Consider the following 17,438-nt stretch of genomic DNA (forward strand, 5'->3'; position numbering starts at 1 on the left):
AAAAAGTAACTTACCTTTTTCAAAAAAAAAAAAAAAATAACTTACCTTCAACCCCATGTTGGGAGAGAGCAATGAGCACCGAGCTAAACAAGAAGAAAAAGAAAAGTAGAGGATGAATAATTTAAGCATTAAAGAAGCAAAAGGGCAATGCGATTATTTTCATATGAAAGGAGGCAAAAGGCTGAAAAATATGCATTAACATCTAGAAGCTCTCCCATGTGATGCTCTTCTCCAGAAGAAAAAAAGGCAAAATCTTTAGTCCACCGCCTCCCTTTGTACTTATGAATAGATTGTGATACTCAAAAGCTTTAAGTGGTCTTTTTTTTTCCCCCTCCATTTCTATGTTCAAAAACCAACTTGAATCAAACCTCAAGTTGTTTCACACTTGACAAACCTAAATCATATATAAGAATTGATTAAAAGTTTCTATAATCTTACTAACAGGTTGATATCCAATCAAGTAGAATACTCTACCAATTCCAGAGCCTAAAAAATCAAATTGAAATTCTGAAACTTGAAAACCTACATTACCTATTTTCATGTGAATATTAAATCCTCATATGAAACTCCTCCAAGTAGTACCACACATTACACAGTTCTTCAGTGGCTACCTTCACTACTAGAAAACAGGGCTAAAGGGACACATATGCTAGGCACAGATGAGCTATGTGTCCCCAAAACTGATAAAAAGGCACAGATCTGCTCATGCGTGCCTATTGAAAAATTAAGGGATACATAAGACTCATAAGTGTCCCCATTCCCACAATGTAGACCACTTCATACGAATACATCCTTTGTTTTTTTAGAATGCCTGCGAATATGTCCTTGTATACCTAATTTCATATCACATAAACACACACACAATTCCCCCACTCTCTCTCTCTCTCTCTCTCTCTCTCTCTCTCTCTCTCTCTCTCTCTCTCTCTCTCTCTCTCTCAGATCTGCCCATACCCTCTCCAGAAAAGACCGACTGTAGTCCTGGTGGCGGCCACCATGACTCCTCCAAATTCGTATCACCACCGATGGTAGTTGCCCTCTCTCGCTCTGTCAATTTCTTTTGAAACTAGAACACTCATATGGAGACTTGTCCCCAAAGTGTCTCAATTTGCCATATCTTTATCGAATCATTGTCCCACTCTGTTCTTCTGGTTTATCAAAGCATTTCGGTAGGGTATTTGGTGCTGGGCAATGGCTATGGTTAAGAATGAAAGAGATTGCTCCGGCGCCATCGACCACTTCAGGTACTTCAATCTCTTCCTCAATTATTGTTTGTGTGAAATTGAAGGTCTGGGTTTCAATTTAATTTTCAAAGGTAGGTAGTTTGTGCATTGAAATGACTAATTGGTGATTTTAGGGTTTTTAATTGAGTAAAATTAATTCTCATGTTTAATGGGTTTACTGGGTTTGAATTATTGATGAAAATTTTGAATTAGAATTGAGAGTTTAGGACATTTCAGTGCAAACTTTTGCTTCAGTTCTTCGAAAGTTTGATATCTCTTCTTTGTGCCCACCAACTCTATATTTAAGTTTATCAGTGTTTCTTTGATGTAGTTCACTGAAAGTAATAGTTGCCTTGTTCATATATAATTGGACTTGTCCGAGTAGAATACTTATTTTAGCTCCAAATTTGGGTTCTATTATCAATTCTCAGTTCATACATTGTTTCCTATGAGGTTTGGAAATGGTTTTGGATGGATATTTGTGTTTTCAATACTATTGTGAATTTGAAATGTGAGTTCAATACAATGAAATTTGAATGTTGAATAAAGCTTTGTTAGGATGTGATGAGAATTAATTAGGAAAGGCAAGTCCTAGTTGGACTTGGTTAGTCTTCCTAATTGGACATGGTTGATGTCAAAGTTTATTCCTATCAAGAATAGGATCTTTTCTCAAGTACAAGAAGGTTTGATTTGCCTACTACCAATTGGATTATAATTGGGGTGCCTATATCTAGCAATGTTCTAAAACTCGGCCGCCCAGGCGCTGGGTGGTGGCTCTCCGACTCGAGGAATGGGAAATCGGTAGGGTTGGGCGGGCAAGAGTTAGGCGGTCGCCTCGGCGGCCTAAGCGGGCGATTAGGCACTGGGCGGCCGAGTAGTTAGGCGCTAGGCGAGCTGTTTAGGCCGGTTACGAATAACAACAAACCTGAGAAATCTAACTTTACAGATCAAACCCATTCACTCCGGATTCAAATTCCCATTGGAAACTAGATTCATCGTCGCAAAACCTGAGAAATCCAACTTTACAGATCAAACCCATTATGATCGTAAAACTGAGGGAGCGATGGAGAAAACTATAGCTTTTCAGGCTTGACAAAAAGTGTGAAAGGGGAAGAGAGAGAGGATTGGAGCTCACCTTGAATAAATTACAGCGTGTTTGTGCACGATAATCTATTGGAGCCAGAAGACAAGAGAATAAGAGAGAAATGGATAGGGAACTAGATTGATCTGTCGAGTTTAATTGACGATGCTATAGCTCCCGTGGGTTCTCCAGATTTTCTTTTTCTGGGTGTCTAAAGTAGTTTGTTGAGTATTTGTGTTCAACTTGAATAGGAAACCCATCAAGTCATATGGTTGACTGGCATTGGAAATAGGAATAAAATACATCCTTATAAAATTCTTATTATTCTTATCTTAAATTATAGTTAAGTCTTTATTTATCTTCCAAAACAAAGAGACACATCTTAAATTAAGTCTATATATATATATAGTTATATATTATTTTTTATATTTTATATGCTATAAAAATAAATTAAAGATTTAAAAAATTAAAACCACCTAGGCGCCGCCTAGGCACCCGCCTAGGCGTCTGGGCGGTAGTCCCCTGGCCATCGCCTGACTAGCTCCTAGCGATTTTTCGAACCTTGATATATAGAGGGCATGGGTAGTAAACCAAGGCATGGTCGGTGCATGCGATCATCGACAAGAGAGTGTATATCTCTTGGGTAAGGGAGCAGAGATTTCAAGAGTGAATACAGCTCTTGGGTGAGAGTGAGTTCTTGGGAAATTCTATGAGTGTGGGTGTACTAGGGATATGGTGATTTAGCTCAATTGTATCTTGTACTGTAATTATTCTCATAGTGAAGAACATGTATCTCTTGGGAGGACGTAGGCATAGATTTATGCTGAACCTCGTTAAATCTCGGTGTTTTCTTGTCTCTTGTCTTGTGGTTTGTTTACTTTTCTGTCGATCTACTCTGTGAGCCTTAATGGGAGGGATTCTAATTTCCTTTACAAGTGGTATCAGAGCCGAAGGTTCGGCTGGGACACCTCATCATTCAAGGTGGAGTCAGTTAGATGGTTAAGGTGTTAACTCAAAAGTGCATTAGGTGGCGCCAGCTCGGGGAAATTTTTTAGCAACGTGGAGTAGGTCAGAAACTCAAGCAAGTCCTAATCAAAGGTAGTCGATAGGTGGTGCGAGCCAGACTCACGAAAAATCCTAATCAAAGGTAGAGTTGCAAGAGACCAGGATATGACTCAAGGGAATGATAGTTGGTAAGAGTGTATATCCCACCAAGGTGGTTCGTGGTGTCAACGATCATGTTTGTTCGTCGTTCATGGTATTCGTTCGCTGAAGGTTTGCATGTTGATCGTGGTCGCTCGTCATGGCTTCAGGTATTGCCTCATAGTTTGAGGTGGAGTAGTTTGACAGAAAAGGAAGTTTCACTCTTTGGTTTTAAGTGAGTGAAAGATATCCTAGTTCAACGGGGCTTAGTAAAGTGTTGAAGGGAAAGCATGTGAAACCGGAGAAGACAATGGATAATGCACAGAAAACTGTTGGGGATTAATTTAGTGATCATAGCAGGTCTAAATCCAGAGGCAAGGATGCTACAAGTGTTGTGACTAGGGTCATATGAAGTGAAAGGCTTGGATGGCATTGCTGTAGCAGATACCAATTTTCATATGGAGATGCTCTCACAATCTCCATAAGTGAAACATGTTCTTTGACTGGATATTAGATTTGGGATTAGCGTACTTTGGGTGGTGTGACGATGTCCCAAAGTTACAGAGGAATTTGATATTCAGGAACTAGTTGGTTTCCAAGGGCTATAAGTGTTTATAGAAGGTGGAGCCGAAAAAATCACACATGGTGGTACGGTCCTCATACAAGGAGAACAGTGTGGTAGGTATCATCTGGTATGTCAGACCTCAATGGATAATGGGAAATAGGAGTGCACATAGGTGAGTCTTGTTTGCGGGTACAACATTACAGTAGAGATGTCGTTGACAAGTTTCTGAGTTCAGATGATGGTGAGAAGGAAATCCTGCTAGGGAAGGGGTTGTTTTGAGGTCCCTCTTCAGAGTCAGATGTTGATTGTTGACTCGGTGCAATTATAAATAGGATTGGCCATTACGAATCAGGGAGGACCATAATTGATTCAGGCTATGTGTTGCTGGTACAAAAAAGATTGTGCAAGGTAATTTTGCATGGCATTCTCATCAAGGTGGAGATTGTTAGGATGTGATGAGAATTAATTAGGAAAGGCAAGTCCTAGTTGAACTTGGTTAGTCTTCCTAATTGGACATGGTTGATGTCAAAGTTTATTCCTATCAGAAATAGGATCTTTTCTCCTGTACAAGAAGGTTTAGTTTTCCTACTACCAATTGGATTATAATTGAGGTGTCTATATATAGAGGGCATGGGTAGTAAACCAAGGAATGGTCGATGCATGTGATCATCGACAAGAGAGTGTATATCTCTTGGATAAGAGAGCAGAGATTTCAAGAGTGAATACAGCTCGTGGGTGAGAGCGAGTTCTTGGGAAATTCTATGAGTGTGGGTGTACAAGGGTTATGGGTTTGGGTTATGGTGATTTAGCTCAATTGTATCTTGTACTGTAATTATTCTCATAGTGAAAAACATGTATCTCTCGGGAGGACGTAGGCATAGATTTATGCTGAACCTCGTTAAATCTCGGTGTTCTCTTATCATTTGTCTTGTGGTTTGTTTACTTTTCTATCAGTTTACTCTATGAGCCTTGACGGGAGGGATTCTAATTTCCTTAACAAGCTTCGGTAATGTCTTTTATGATTCAGATTAGGTTGTCAACAAGTTTCTCTGTCTTAAGTTTGAGGCATATCAGTTGTTGAGCTGGTTTCTTTTCTCATTTATGTTTGTGATTTGATCAGATTCATATTCAGTAATGCTTTTGAAGAACTAGGGTTCATGACAAGGATATAATCTGAATCTTTGTTTTCTATGTTTTGTAATCATTTCTTGAACCTTAAACTTTTGTGATTGTCTGTGTTTGGACTGATAAGGAAATTGTAAAAGCAGATAGAAGACTATAACTTCTTGCTGCTAAAATATCAAATGTGTCCTTCTTTAAGGCAGATTACTGCTACAAGTATTTTAGTTTTTGTTGGGTTTTGCTCACAAGTTGCAAGGTGATTTCTTTTCTCTTGGTTAAGCCTAGGGAGGTGTTAATGGTGATCCTCATACTTTAAATCTTAAATTCAGTAGTGTATTTATTGGTTAGCTATAAGTCCATAAGATGTTCTAAAGAGTTTCAGAGCTTGATTTTGATGTTGAAATTTAGGAGTAATACAAATAGTATGTGTGTGGAATCATAGGTGTTATTTTGATTTCCATCTGCAGTAAAATCAACCCTTTCATTGACCCAGTTTGATATTTAGGAGCAGTACAAATAGTAAGTTTATGGAATGATAGATGTTACTTCGATTTGCTACAGATAGAAAACCAACCCTTTCATTGACCCTTTGTGTTTTGTCAAATGATAGATAATGTTAGTTTATAAAGAATGTCACTGACATGAATTATTTTTCCTGCCTATAGAAACATAATGAAATGCTTACTTTATTTACAATCATGTACTTGATACAATTTTATGATGGGCAGAGATTGTTAAATATCCAGACCAAATTCAAAGTGTATTTATGAATGGTATTTTGGTTTCCCCTAAACACCATCAACATGATACTGATCTCTTGTAGAGTAAAAGTATGAAGCTTACATGTTTCTCTTATTCGCAGGTTTTAGTATTGACTATGTTAGATTCAGAATGAATCATTTTAGCAGTAGCATATTTAATTACTTATGTCATCAAGTATAAAGTTAAAAATTGTTGTAAGAAACTGTCATTGCTTTTTGGTACAATCTTCTGAACAAATTTGACAGCATGGTATAATGAGTTGAGATACACTACTATAAAGTGTCTTCTGATCCCATTGCAAACTATTGATTGAAAAGTGTATTCATAGCTGCCTTCTGATCCTTTTACACCTTAAGGTGTCATGTTTAATTTACTCATTCTTGCTGCACTTACAATGAGTTTTATTTTAAACAGAAATGTTAAAGCATGCCTTTAGTTTTTACATAGCTTTGTTCACCCATTCTCTTCATGATAAGTAGTTATGGGTTACATTTTGTGGCTGATTGTATAACATCATGGATTCGCAGGAATTTGCAAACTAAGGGAAGGTAATGGATCGCTGCACTTTCTGGCGATTGATTCACATCAAACCAAAAAAAAATGGTAGTGGTACCCTGCCAATTAATGACAAAGTAGAAAAAATCTGTGTAAGTGTTGTGATATTCGCTGTATCTTTGTATACATGGCTACTTGTATGGTGCCAATTATTTTCTTCAATTAGCTTACTTTAAATTAGTTTCTGATTTTGCTGTAGTTGGAATTGGATAAGCTTGAGCAAAGGGAGCACCTAAATGGTAGGGGAACTTACTTCGGACTTATGAATGAATTGTTCGATGAGCAATTTGGACCAAAGACAGGAAATGCAGTTCGAGGGTATGGACTTGGAGTAGAGTGGGTTGATGTTCCTGGAATACAAACTGCAAAGCTAGCAGTTTCTCACGATGTATATTGAGACTCGTATTCACAATCCCTTGCATAGTATATTAAGTGGTGGACCTGATAGCATTAAGAAGCTAATAGCAGCACTTACTAATATTATAGAGAAGCAACCTCAACCAATCCAAGAAGTGCAATCAACTCTAATGGAAGGGTATGTGTCTTTACTTGGACACTAGGATAAGAAACTGTAGGAAGTTTCACTATGCCAAAATCCTCATCACACTACACTTTTAGACAACGAAAAAAGAATTCCGTTGTGTGTTGACGAAAACAGCTTCACACAACACGTTTAATGAGATTTAGTTGTATAAATAGGTCAAAAATCAATTTTTTTTGGGTGCAAGATTATTGTACAACAGTAATAAGGTTTTGTCTATTGTTTGAATGAAAAAAAATTTTCCCTCTCACCTTGCTCAAATTTGGGTCGAAATTTGAACTGACCTTGTACAACAGTATAGTTGTATCTGTTGTATGAGAGTAAGTTGCAAAATAACATACAACACATTTTTTGTTTTCCGTTGTGCAAGTTTGGAAGAAAATCAGATGTACTCCAAAATGAGAGTGATTAGCCGCAAAAAGACCAATTTTTGGGTGAAATGCTGGTACACGATTGTAAGCTCCTACAACGGAGTGATCTATTTTTGTTGTGTGAATGCGAGATGGCGATCCTAGGCGGGAGAAGTGAGTTTGTATGTGATTCGTACTAGGCTGGAGATTTGCTTGTTAGGTCCCTAAGTTTCAAGTATAGACCATCAGACAACCAAAATTGATTTATGTGTTGTCTGAATTGATTATACAAAGTAAAAAAACTAAACTTAGTGCTCCTCTGTCTACCACATTGTCTCCCACTTAGCCAGTCTTCGGGAAAAGCCGTAAAGCCTATCTTCTTCTAGCTTCTGAAAGCGGAACCCGTCTTCTTCTCTTAAAGAATCAAACCCATCTTCTTCTTGAAACCCATCTTCTTCTAGATACATTTCAGCCAAAAAAACTTCCACACTTCCCTTCTCTCTGATTTCACTCCCCTCTCTGCAGTTCTTTGAGTCGCAACCCTACCCCTCTTTGAGTCGCAAACCCTAACCCCAATATTTCCCTCCATTCTCCAATTTCCCTCCCATCCAGGCAACAAGAGGAGGCAAATTGAAAATTTAAAAGTTGCATTCAGACAACACATAAGTGAAAAACCATGGTCTGATGCCTTGTACGTGCATCCATCAACTAATGGCTTATCTAGCCGTGTGTCCTGGACCACTACACATTCCGACCAACTTGGAAAAAAAAAAAAAAAGCCTACAAAATCATTCACTTCACAACTACCAGCCCTAGACACACTGACTCCAAAACTTCACGGTCAGACTCAGACCCCGACTCTATCTTTCCAAAACTCCACTGAGACTACCAGCCCGACCCCAACACTTTCCGACACTGAAGCCCTCGACCCTAAATCCTCCTCCTCCGAAGCCCTCGACCTTAAATCCACCGCCTCTGAAGCCCTCAAGCCTTGAACCCCAACTCTCTGGTACCAATCTAAAGCCCTAAATCCGAGATTTGTCTTCGAATCTGGTAAGCCCTAAAATTTGGGGGTTTCTGGTTTCTCGTCTTCTCGTCCTCATTATGCACGAGTTTCGATTTCACAAATCACAAATCACGGTCTTGATTTCTAATTCTTCACTTTTGATTCCTGATTTTGATTAACCGGAGGATTTCGGGTTCTTCACAAATCACAAATGACACTTTTGATTTCGGGTTCTTCACTTTTTATTTCAGAGTTTTGATTAACTGGAAGGTTTCGGGTTCTTCACTTTTGGGAAGATGGAGTATTGTGGTGGAGATGTTCTCAGCTCCGCCCCCGATATCTTAGAAGCAGGAGTATGGGAAGATGGAGATTGTGGTGGAGCAGAATTCGAGGATGTAAGCCAGGCTCCCAAAGGCTCTGTTAAGAAGTTTAGAATGTAAGCTTCGTTTTCTTCTTCTATCTTTGTTCGTTTTGGTCCACGAATTCTTGGTCAAAATTCATTCCCCATTCAGTGGCCAACTTCCCAGAATTTAGTCCCAATTCGAGTTGATTTCGAAGTCGAAGGCCAGAGGTTTAAAGACGCCTTCACTTGGAACCGATCTGCTAAATGTTTCATTCTTTATGTGTTTCTCTTTATCTTCTGTGTTTTATTTTTATTTTATTTATTTATTTTGGGTTTGAGAAGCTTTTGAGTTTATGGTGATTGATGACAGACCCTGATGGAGAGATTGCGAAGTTTGCTTTTTTATTCTTATTTTTATTTTTTTTTCTTTTTGTTCCCAGCTGTTTCCAGAATATGTGTTGGTACATAGAATATTGGACGACAGACTCCACCCGATGACCTGGATATTGATAGTTGGCTAGATATCAATGACCTAGCCGACATCTATGCAATTGGGTATGTATATTTGACCCCTTTACTTACTAACCTGAAGATTCACTGATTTTGAATTCATGGACCCTATTCTGTATCTCATGATCTAATATCCCATTCAGTTTCTTGCTTTAATAAATGCTATTGAATAACCTGAATCATACCTATCATATTCTCCTCAATATTTTTTGTGCTTTTTCTCCCTTCTTTATTTTCTTGTACCACTTTGATTTGTATTGTAATGTGTTGTTCAGATTGAACTATTTTTCTTAGCACTGCTGGTGTTGAAGACAAAGCTGATCATGTTTCATCAGCACTCATAGGTAAGGTTGGGTGTTCAACTCCAAGTAATCTGTTTATGATATGTTAGTCTTTGTTCACTTTATGGATTATTCTTCTTCTGCTGGATTTCATGTTGATTTGATGCTTCAAAATCTGGAAAAGGAAACTGATGATGTGGATGCTCAAATCGGTGATCGCTACCAACTACTTGACAGGTGAATTGTTATTTTAGATCTTGCTTCCTCTTTGGCTTGTTTTTCCCCATCTTTTATGGGCCGTGTGCCATCTTGCCATCAACATGGAAATCCTATTATCTATTAGATGGAAGCAAATATCTTTGGTTCAAATATAGTCCATCACTCCCTTGTGTACATTAGCTAATACTGGATTTATGCCAGATTTATAATATTGGCTGTGCATATGCCAAAGTGAGCCAGAAATGGGACCACATGCATACATCCTACAGTTATGGTAGTTAGTGATCTAAGTTCTTGCTCTTGAGGTAGATTGGCAAAAAAAATAAATCTGAATCCATTTCAGTATTTCACTTCTCAGTAGGATTCTCTTTTTTAATCTCAAGAATTTGTTTGTTTAAAAAGTTTCGATTTTTTTTGGCTGTCTCGGGAGAAACCCAGTTGCTAATTCAATGTTTGAATGCATGTTTAATTAAGGGAATCTTTTTTTGTTTAATTAATTTGGTTCAGCTGTTGAGTACACTCCGGATCATATTAGGAAAATAGAGGAATCAGTTCGGATTCGAAAGTTAGCCGAACCTGTAGAGCTTATTAGATTGGTAAGCAAAAAAAGATTCAAGTCTGATATGTTTTGATTGAAGCTGTAGAGGGATTTGCTGGAATGTTGATTTTGATGAAGGGAGTGTTTGTTATGACTTTTAGGTGAAGCAATTTAAGAAGGAGCTTTCCGCTGAGCGTTCACTAGGGTTTGAATTGCCAGAGTCTTTGAAACTGAAGCCAACCAATGAGATAATTGACGAGTTGAAGAATTTGCCTCTCAAGGCAAATGTCAGTGAGCAAAGAGGTTAGTGCGCCCTCAATTTGAGTTTTTTTTAGCCTGCCTCGCTTTTCCTTTTGAGATTCATGCAAATTTCTACTTAGTATGAACTATGCAGCATTGTCCATCATTGAAATGAATATGAGTATGAATTTACATTTTCATATTTGTCGGGTTTTACACTCTTGTATCAAACTAGATCTAAGTGTTGATGAGAAACTCATAGGAAGTGGTTGTTTTCATCAGTTCCTTTTCTTCCCCTGCCTCCCGCCCCTTTTGCGTACATTCACAGAAGTATAGGTCATGATACTTATCTGCCAATTTTGAGATATGTGTTCCTTTTTTGCCACAAACTTACTATAGTATTAATGTGTATAATCTTTTCCTCTTGAAGATGAAGTTTTGCCCGGCAGGCCTCTTCCACCTGAATGGCACGCTGAACTTCATACAGATTATGATGGTGCTGCTGTAAGATGGGGCCTTAACCACCACAAAGAAAGTGCAGCTGACTGTTGTCAGGCTTGCTTAGTTCAAGCAAAACGTGCCAAGCCTAATGAAAAGAAATGTAATGTATGGGTTTACTGTCCTGCAGAAGATGGTTGCCATTCTCCAGATATCTATGAGCATAGACTTGGAAAGTGCTGGCTGAAAACTGAGCTCAAAGTCGTGGACTTTCACTGATCCACTATACAGATACTTCTATTCTTGAAAGTTTGATTTAGCCATGGATAAACTCACTGATGCAGAAGCTGCTAGGATCCTTCTTTGAGGTTCTCTTTTCATATCCCAGTTTTTACTTACCAAATGTCTACTGTGCATATTGGCTTGAATTCAAGAATCATTGATTGATTTATTGTCTTGTGTTTTAGGTTTAGTTTATTTGCTGCGTTGTCTTGGTACTAGACATAAAGTCTGATATTGTACTCTTATACTCTTTCTATATTGCTTCTATCTCTTTCTTTTTCTTTTATATTTTGTTTTGTTCTTTTTTTGTTTTCCTTAAGTTTCTGCACCACATCATCCATATGAGTCCATGTATGTTTCCTTCTACAGGAGTAAAGTGTTTGAAAATCCATTAATTATATAGATTGTTTAAAGAAACTTCTATAATTCAGATGACATGATATGTTTTTTTCTCCTAGGTGGATGCTGTACCAGATCTTATAGGGCAAATTCATAGGAAAACTGCAAGATTACTCCACCATATTAATGGGTAGTTAGTAAATCTTGTTGAGTAGAAACCTATGTATGTGTCTGCATTGCATGAAACAATGTCTCTGCCTTACGTTGCCCCCATGTTAATGGTTATATGTTAAGTTGTAATTTCTTCTCAGCAACTCAAGTGCTTGTACTATTTTAGTTGCTCCCTGATGACTCTCTTAGTTTCACTGTCATGAGCTTTCATTTGTGCTTGTACTATTCAACATATATAGCTATAAATATAGTCACTTGATCGACTCAATTTCTCATAACTTTGTTATTATGTCCATGCCTCATTCACCAAAGTGATTAACTAATCCTTTTGATATAATAAACTGATTCAGTGGGAGAGAAGAGGCAGCAGACAATACACCCAAGCAGATATTGATCAAGTGCGAAATGGGTGGGGGAAGTCTGTTGTCAACACATATGTGCATGAGTTATGAAGTAGCGCGCTTGTTGCTGGTACATTTTTGATAAGGAAAGCATCTTTTTTGTTGCTGGTACATTGTTATGCACAATGTGGCATGTTTTGGAACAATAGATATGTGTATCAACTTTTTGATGTCCCATTTTTGGAACAATACATATATGTGTATTAGCTTTTTGATGTCCCAAGTAGATGGGCATGCACTAGAATGCTTTTCTTGTTTAAAATGTTGGCTTCTTTGATCGGGAAATACACCTCTTTGCTTTTGAAGTTTAAAGTATTGGTTAGATTACTCATTTGATGGTTTCCAATATTCGTGTTTGATGAAGTACTGTTCATTTGGTAAATATTGAGCAAATGAATGCATAATCTAATTCAGGAATGGGATGTTCAAATGATCACACAACAGAATAGATATAATGACGACTGCCTGTTGTCTGAATGTCCAAAAATAGGGCAGAAACTGATTGCAATCATGCATATCACACATCGGTTTTTAACAAATCAGTGTCTTCTAATTTCTACTCACACAACAGAAGCAACAAAACTCAGTTGTCCTAAACCTTAATCATACAACAGAAGCAATTGAACTCTGTTGTCCAAAAACTAACTCATACAACAGAAGCATCTAAACTCTGTTGTCCCAAATGTAAATCATACAACAGATATAGTCCAAGCACTGAAGTTTGAGAATCAATCAGACAACACAAAAAATAAAAATGTGTTGTCTGATATGCTTAACATACAACAACTTGAAACCAAGCACTGTTGTCTGAAGGAAGCGCTTCAACTGCTGCGCAGCTGCGCATGGCATCTGCCGAGCCATCTGTCGAGCCATCACACAACAGTTATACCACATACCCATTGCCTGTTTGTTTATCAGACAACTGTGTTCCACCGTTGTCTGAATTTTCAACAGACAACGGCTCGCTCTACAACGGTGGCACTCCAAATCAGACAACAGTTTCTGTCTGTCGTATGATACTTTTTTTGGCATAGTGTTTGCTTTTAGAGCATATTGCTGGTATCTATGATTCATCTCATAATTTCACATTACAGTGCATTTTGGTTCATTTTATTGTCAATATTGGAGATGAATTATATATATTTTTGGGTAATGGCTTTTGCCATATTAGATATAGCAATACTAGCTTGGGTTAGGGCAGAGATGAACTGAATCATGTAATTAATATGGTCTGAGAGAACAATTTGTATATTGCTCTTGAATGAATGAAATCTGTGTAGGAAAGCTAATATTTGGATTCATGTTGAAAAGTTGGTTGAACTTACAAAAGTGAATGTGTATTGTATGACACTGTAGGTATGCTCTTATTGGAGATATAGACACAAAAGTTGCTTCTGTCCCCATTTGAAATAATAAGTATTTGTATTTATGTAAAACATGGAATACAGGGACCCACTAGAATATATGTTTGTATAGATGAACAGTGCTAGCATGTATTATTCAATTTGTATTTGGATGAGTTTACAATAGGTATCAAAAGGCACACATGGGATGTGTTCCCTTAGGCCCTTTTTCTAGTAGTGCTTCCCTAAAGAATTTGCAGTTCACCTAAACCACTATGCATATGCTAAACTGAACACCAGAGCATTACAGGGAGGGGGTGGACTAAAGCTTTCTCATATGCCTATGCAGTAGAAATTCACGCAAGCATGAAGGATTATTTCCCTAAATTTGCACATTTACCAAAAATGGTGTTAGATTATACAAAAGTTCAAGTTGTCTCATGTGAATACACAAATCTATCTTCAATCATTTACCGATCATGCAAATAGAGTCTTTGATAATTGCACAAATATTTACATAATCATGTAATTAATCTTGTAACAAATGATAGTTATTTTGACATATTTAGCATGGTGTCTCCAAGTTTCAAGGCTTTGATCTGGTATCATATAATTGAAAAGCTCAAACTAAATAAAACATTTGGCTTCTGATACCTTTGTGAGAAATGACTTGAACTTTGGGAATTTTGAGGGGTCCATGAGTTCCTGGAACACCATTTTTTCCATCATGAATCCAAGACATCTGGGCAACACGAATAAAACAAAGTAAACATTCAAGTTTGGTAGAGGTATCGATAAAACTTTTTCTTCAATATCTCTTGTTATCTTCAAATCATACCTAGTATCATAAGCAATCATCTTTAGTCTATCCATGTTACTTGAGCGCTTGTAAGTGCTCCTTCCACAATCAGTCAATATTGTTTAAAACTAAGAACCATTCAGCATCCTTCATCAAGCCCCGTGCCTGGCTTTTGTTGATAGTTTGATGCACAGAAGAAATATATTATCAAGCCTACTTTGTAGACCAGTCATTGGCTCATTGCAAAATACAGTAGTCACTGTCACAAACATATCACTTTAAATGCTCTGACATCTGATAGTACCAAATTATCTTAAAACCTTATCATACTAACCCTTTTTTGCAAATATGCTTGACGACCTTGAAGATAGAGGCAGTCCTGGAAATCTTCATAACTTGAACATTCGCTCCTCAACTCATCCAGTGTCAAATCATTCAAAAGACAACAACATCTAAAGCCACAACAATAATTTTTCAGTGAAAAAAAAAAAAATTATGAGCTAAAGTAAAGGAAGAGATCCATTGTATTACATATATAACAAACATCAAGGCAACCTTGATCAAACAAAAGCACAACTTCCGTACCTCAATCACTTTGTTTTAGTACTGCTTTCTTCCTCCTTCAATTCCCAAAAACTCCAAATTTATCTACACTACATAGCTTCTCCATGCTCACAAACTCTTCAATCAAACACATGTACATCATGTCCCAATAGAAATCACAGGGCGAAAGAGAAAGAGAGACTGCATCGGTTTCCAGTCTTCATTCTTGCTAGCATAGGAAGGCATCTGACACTGAAGCAAATCGTTTAAGTTATCAATACCATACTGATGAATTAAAAAAAGTGAGCAGAAATGGATTTACCTTTCGAGGTAATCCCGGAAGAATGAGAGCGAAGGATAGGTGAGAATGGAGGGTTTCCCATTTTTGTTAGTGAGAGGGAGAGTCGAGCCCTCCCTATCATTGTCTCCACCTTTCTTCGGATCATGCACAGGCTGCCACGACCTCCCCACCTCTCTCTAGATCAAACATGCATGCGCTGCCATGACAGAAGCAGGGTTGCAGATAGGTCAAGAGGACATTCCCGTAAAAGCGCACGCAGGGTAACCAATTGAAAAATTAGAGAGAGTGCAGGGTAACCAATTGTTCCTAAGCTATAGTAGCACAAACCTTCCTTTAGTATAGTTATAATTTGGATTAATTTCAGTTTACCCCCCTGAGGTTTAGGGGTGTCATCATGTCATCCCCTCAACTCTCAATTTAGAATTTTTATCCCCCAAACTTTCCAATTTCAGTCAATCATGTCCAATTTCTTAGATTCCGTCCAAACTGGATGTTAATTCTGACGATCTAACCCACTTTGAGGGCTAAAATGGTTATTTCAAGACAAAAAAAAACTCATATGTGTCCTTTAAAGGCTTCAAAGTGGGTTAGATCGTCAGAATTAACGTCCAATTTGGACGGAATCTGAGAAATTGGACATGACTGACTGAAATTGGAAAGTTCGGGGGGTAAAAATTCAAAACTGAGAGTCGAAGGTGACATGATGACACCCTCAAACCTCAGGGGGGTAAATTGAAATTAATTCTTATAATTTTCATTCATTACATGTCACTTGTGATCTATTATCTTTATATAAATATGAATATATGATATTAAATACTTTTAAAAGAGAATATTTTATGGGTGCGGTTATTGCTACCCTACTATTTTCTTAGTTCACCCTACAAACATTTGAATTATTGAAAAACTATATTACACAAGTGCAAAATGACTAATAAATAGACTAATTTTCTAAAATTCAAATTTGTAAGGAAAACTAAATACATACCCAATTAATTAAATATAAAGACTATTTAATTTCTTATTGGATAACATTAATCTGTTAGATTCAATATGAAACATAAATTTATAACTCAAGTATACTATCTTAAATGTTAGATAAATGTTATGAAATAAAATCATAAAACTGACTTGGTGGATTGTTGCCAGTATCCATTGGTGATATGCTGTTGTTATCTATTTGATATTTTCTTAGATACACACTATATCTCTCTTTATTACTTGATGGGACAAACTCAATGAAAGTGTCTTTTTGTTCTAGTAGGGATCAAATACAAATTCCATTCTATTTATAAAGCTGTTGAACACAGCAGTTCCTTCCATCAAGGAACTGTCAAAATAACTTTCTATCCTAATAAATTTGTCTGGATAACCACACATTTGAATTTCAAATTCTTTAACAGATATTCTAATATATAAACTAAACTCGATTACTTAATAAGTTTATATATATTGGTTAATGTATTTATATTTGAATTCAAAACAACTTATTTACATTAACTGATGCATACAATATATAATAGCTAGTTCATATCTATTGTTGTGCAATAGGTATGATCTCACATAATCTTCATCTTCTCCACCCAAATTTGAATTTATAACCATTTTTTTTAGGGGAAATGATCATTTACCCAATTTTGGGGTTAATTAACCCTATTTACCCAAACACTCTAAGAGATTGCCCACTTACCCTAATACTCTAAGAGATTCTTTCCCTAATACCCAATTAATTATTTTTTTATTCCTTTTTATTTATTTTTGGGACATTTTTGCGGTCTCCTTCTTTGTTACTTAGAGAGAGAAGTCATCGGAGACCTTGCCTGCGGACTCAGTTGATCAAACTCCGGCGACCGGTGACAGGATTCTAGAGACTGGTCACTGGAATCCCGAATCCGGCTACAGGACTGGTGACCGGATTCTGGCTTCTGATTTTATTGCCCCCCCCCCCCCCCCCATAATACCCTGTAATCATATTATTGCCCCCAATAATCATATTATTGCCCCAATAATCATATTATTACCCTCCAATAATGAGGGTGAGGGTTGAGATTACCTAATAGATACTGTGTCACTCATCAGACTACCGATGCATACAAGAATTTTCTAGAGGGGTTAAAAAGCAATCAAAAGAACCTCAAAGAGTCAAATACGACTCTTCTCCCATAAAAGCACATGTCGTAATTCCCCATTCAGTGGTGACCAAAACCTCTCACACAATCACACACACACACACTGCTTAGTCGTCTGGTATCTCCTTAGCCCATCCCATTCTCCACTTCCCATACCACTGGAAAACACCAACTCCAAGTTTGAGCCCTTCAAAACCCAAAAACTCCTCTTCACTC

At 37.3% G+C, this 17,438-nt stretch overlaps 1 protein-coding gene across 4 annotated transcripts; it reads left to right on the forward strand.

Annotated features, from left to right (window-relative positions):
• Positions 1–8,228: 8,228 nt before the first annotated feature.
• LOC112173184 lies at positions 8,229–12,432 on the forward strand. 4 transcript variants are annotated; one of them, XM_040509254.1, is made up of 9 exons: positions 8,245–8,392; positions 8,597–8,781; positions 9,129–9,243; positions 9,474–9,542; positions 9,664–9,716; positions 10,206–10,294; positions 10,398–10,539; positions 10,907–11,282; positions 12,057–12,432. In XM_040509254.1, exons 5-8 carry the CDS (start codon positions 9,671–9,673, stop codon positions 11,191–11,193), a joined length of 564 nt encoding a protein of 187 aa, XP_040365188.1. In that variant the 5' UTR covers positions 8,245–8,392; positions 8,597–8,781; positions 9,129–9,243; positions 9,474–9,542; positions 9,664–9,670; the 3' UTR covers positions 11,194–11,282; positions 12,057–12,432. The 4 variants fall into 4 exon arrangements, 3 of the variants coding, with proteins under 3 accessions (XP_040365188.1, XP_040365189.1, XP_024166533.1); XM_040509255.1 differs by lacking the exon at positions 12,057–12,432 and adding an exon at positions 11,655–12,044 and having other exon boundaries at positions 9,474–9,716; XR_005802076.1 differs by lacking the exon at positions 10,206–10,294 and having other exon boundaries at positions 8,229–8,392; positions 9,474–9,716.
• Positions 12,433–17,438: the final 5,006 nt, after the last annotated feature.

This window comes from Rosa chinensis, chromosome 6, assembly GCF_002994745.2.
Source record: "Rosa chinensis cultivar Old Blush chromosome 6, RchiOBHm-V2, whole genome shotgun sequence".
NCBI lineage: Eukaryota > Viridiplantae > Streptophyta > Magnoliopsida > Rosales > Rosaceae > Rosa > Rosa chinensis.

What these genes read in the sequence shown, in the direction of transcription:
- LOC112173184 (XM_040509254.1), top strand. Translation starts at nt 9,671, where the DNA reads ATGATGTGGATGCTCAAATCGGTGATCGCTACCAACTACTTGACAG. An exon ending in CTGTAGAGCTTATTAGATTG is followed by an intron (nt 10,295 to 10,397) that starts GTAAGCAAAAAA and finishes TATGACTTTTAG; the next exon opens with GTGAAGCAATTTAAGAAGGA. An exon ending in AAATGTCAGTGAGCAAAGAG is followed by an intron (nt 10,540 to 10,906) that starts GTTAGTGCGCCC and finishes TTCCTCTTGAAG; the next exon opens with ATGAAGTTTTGCCCGGCAGG.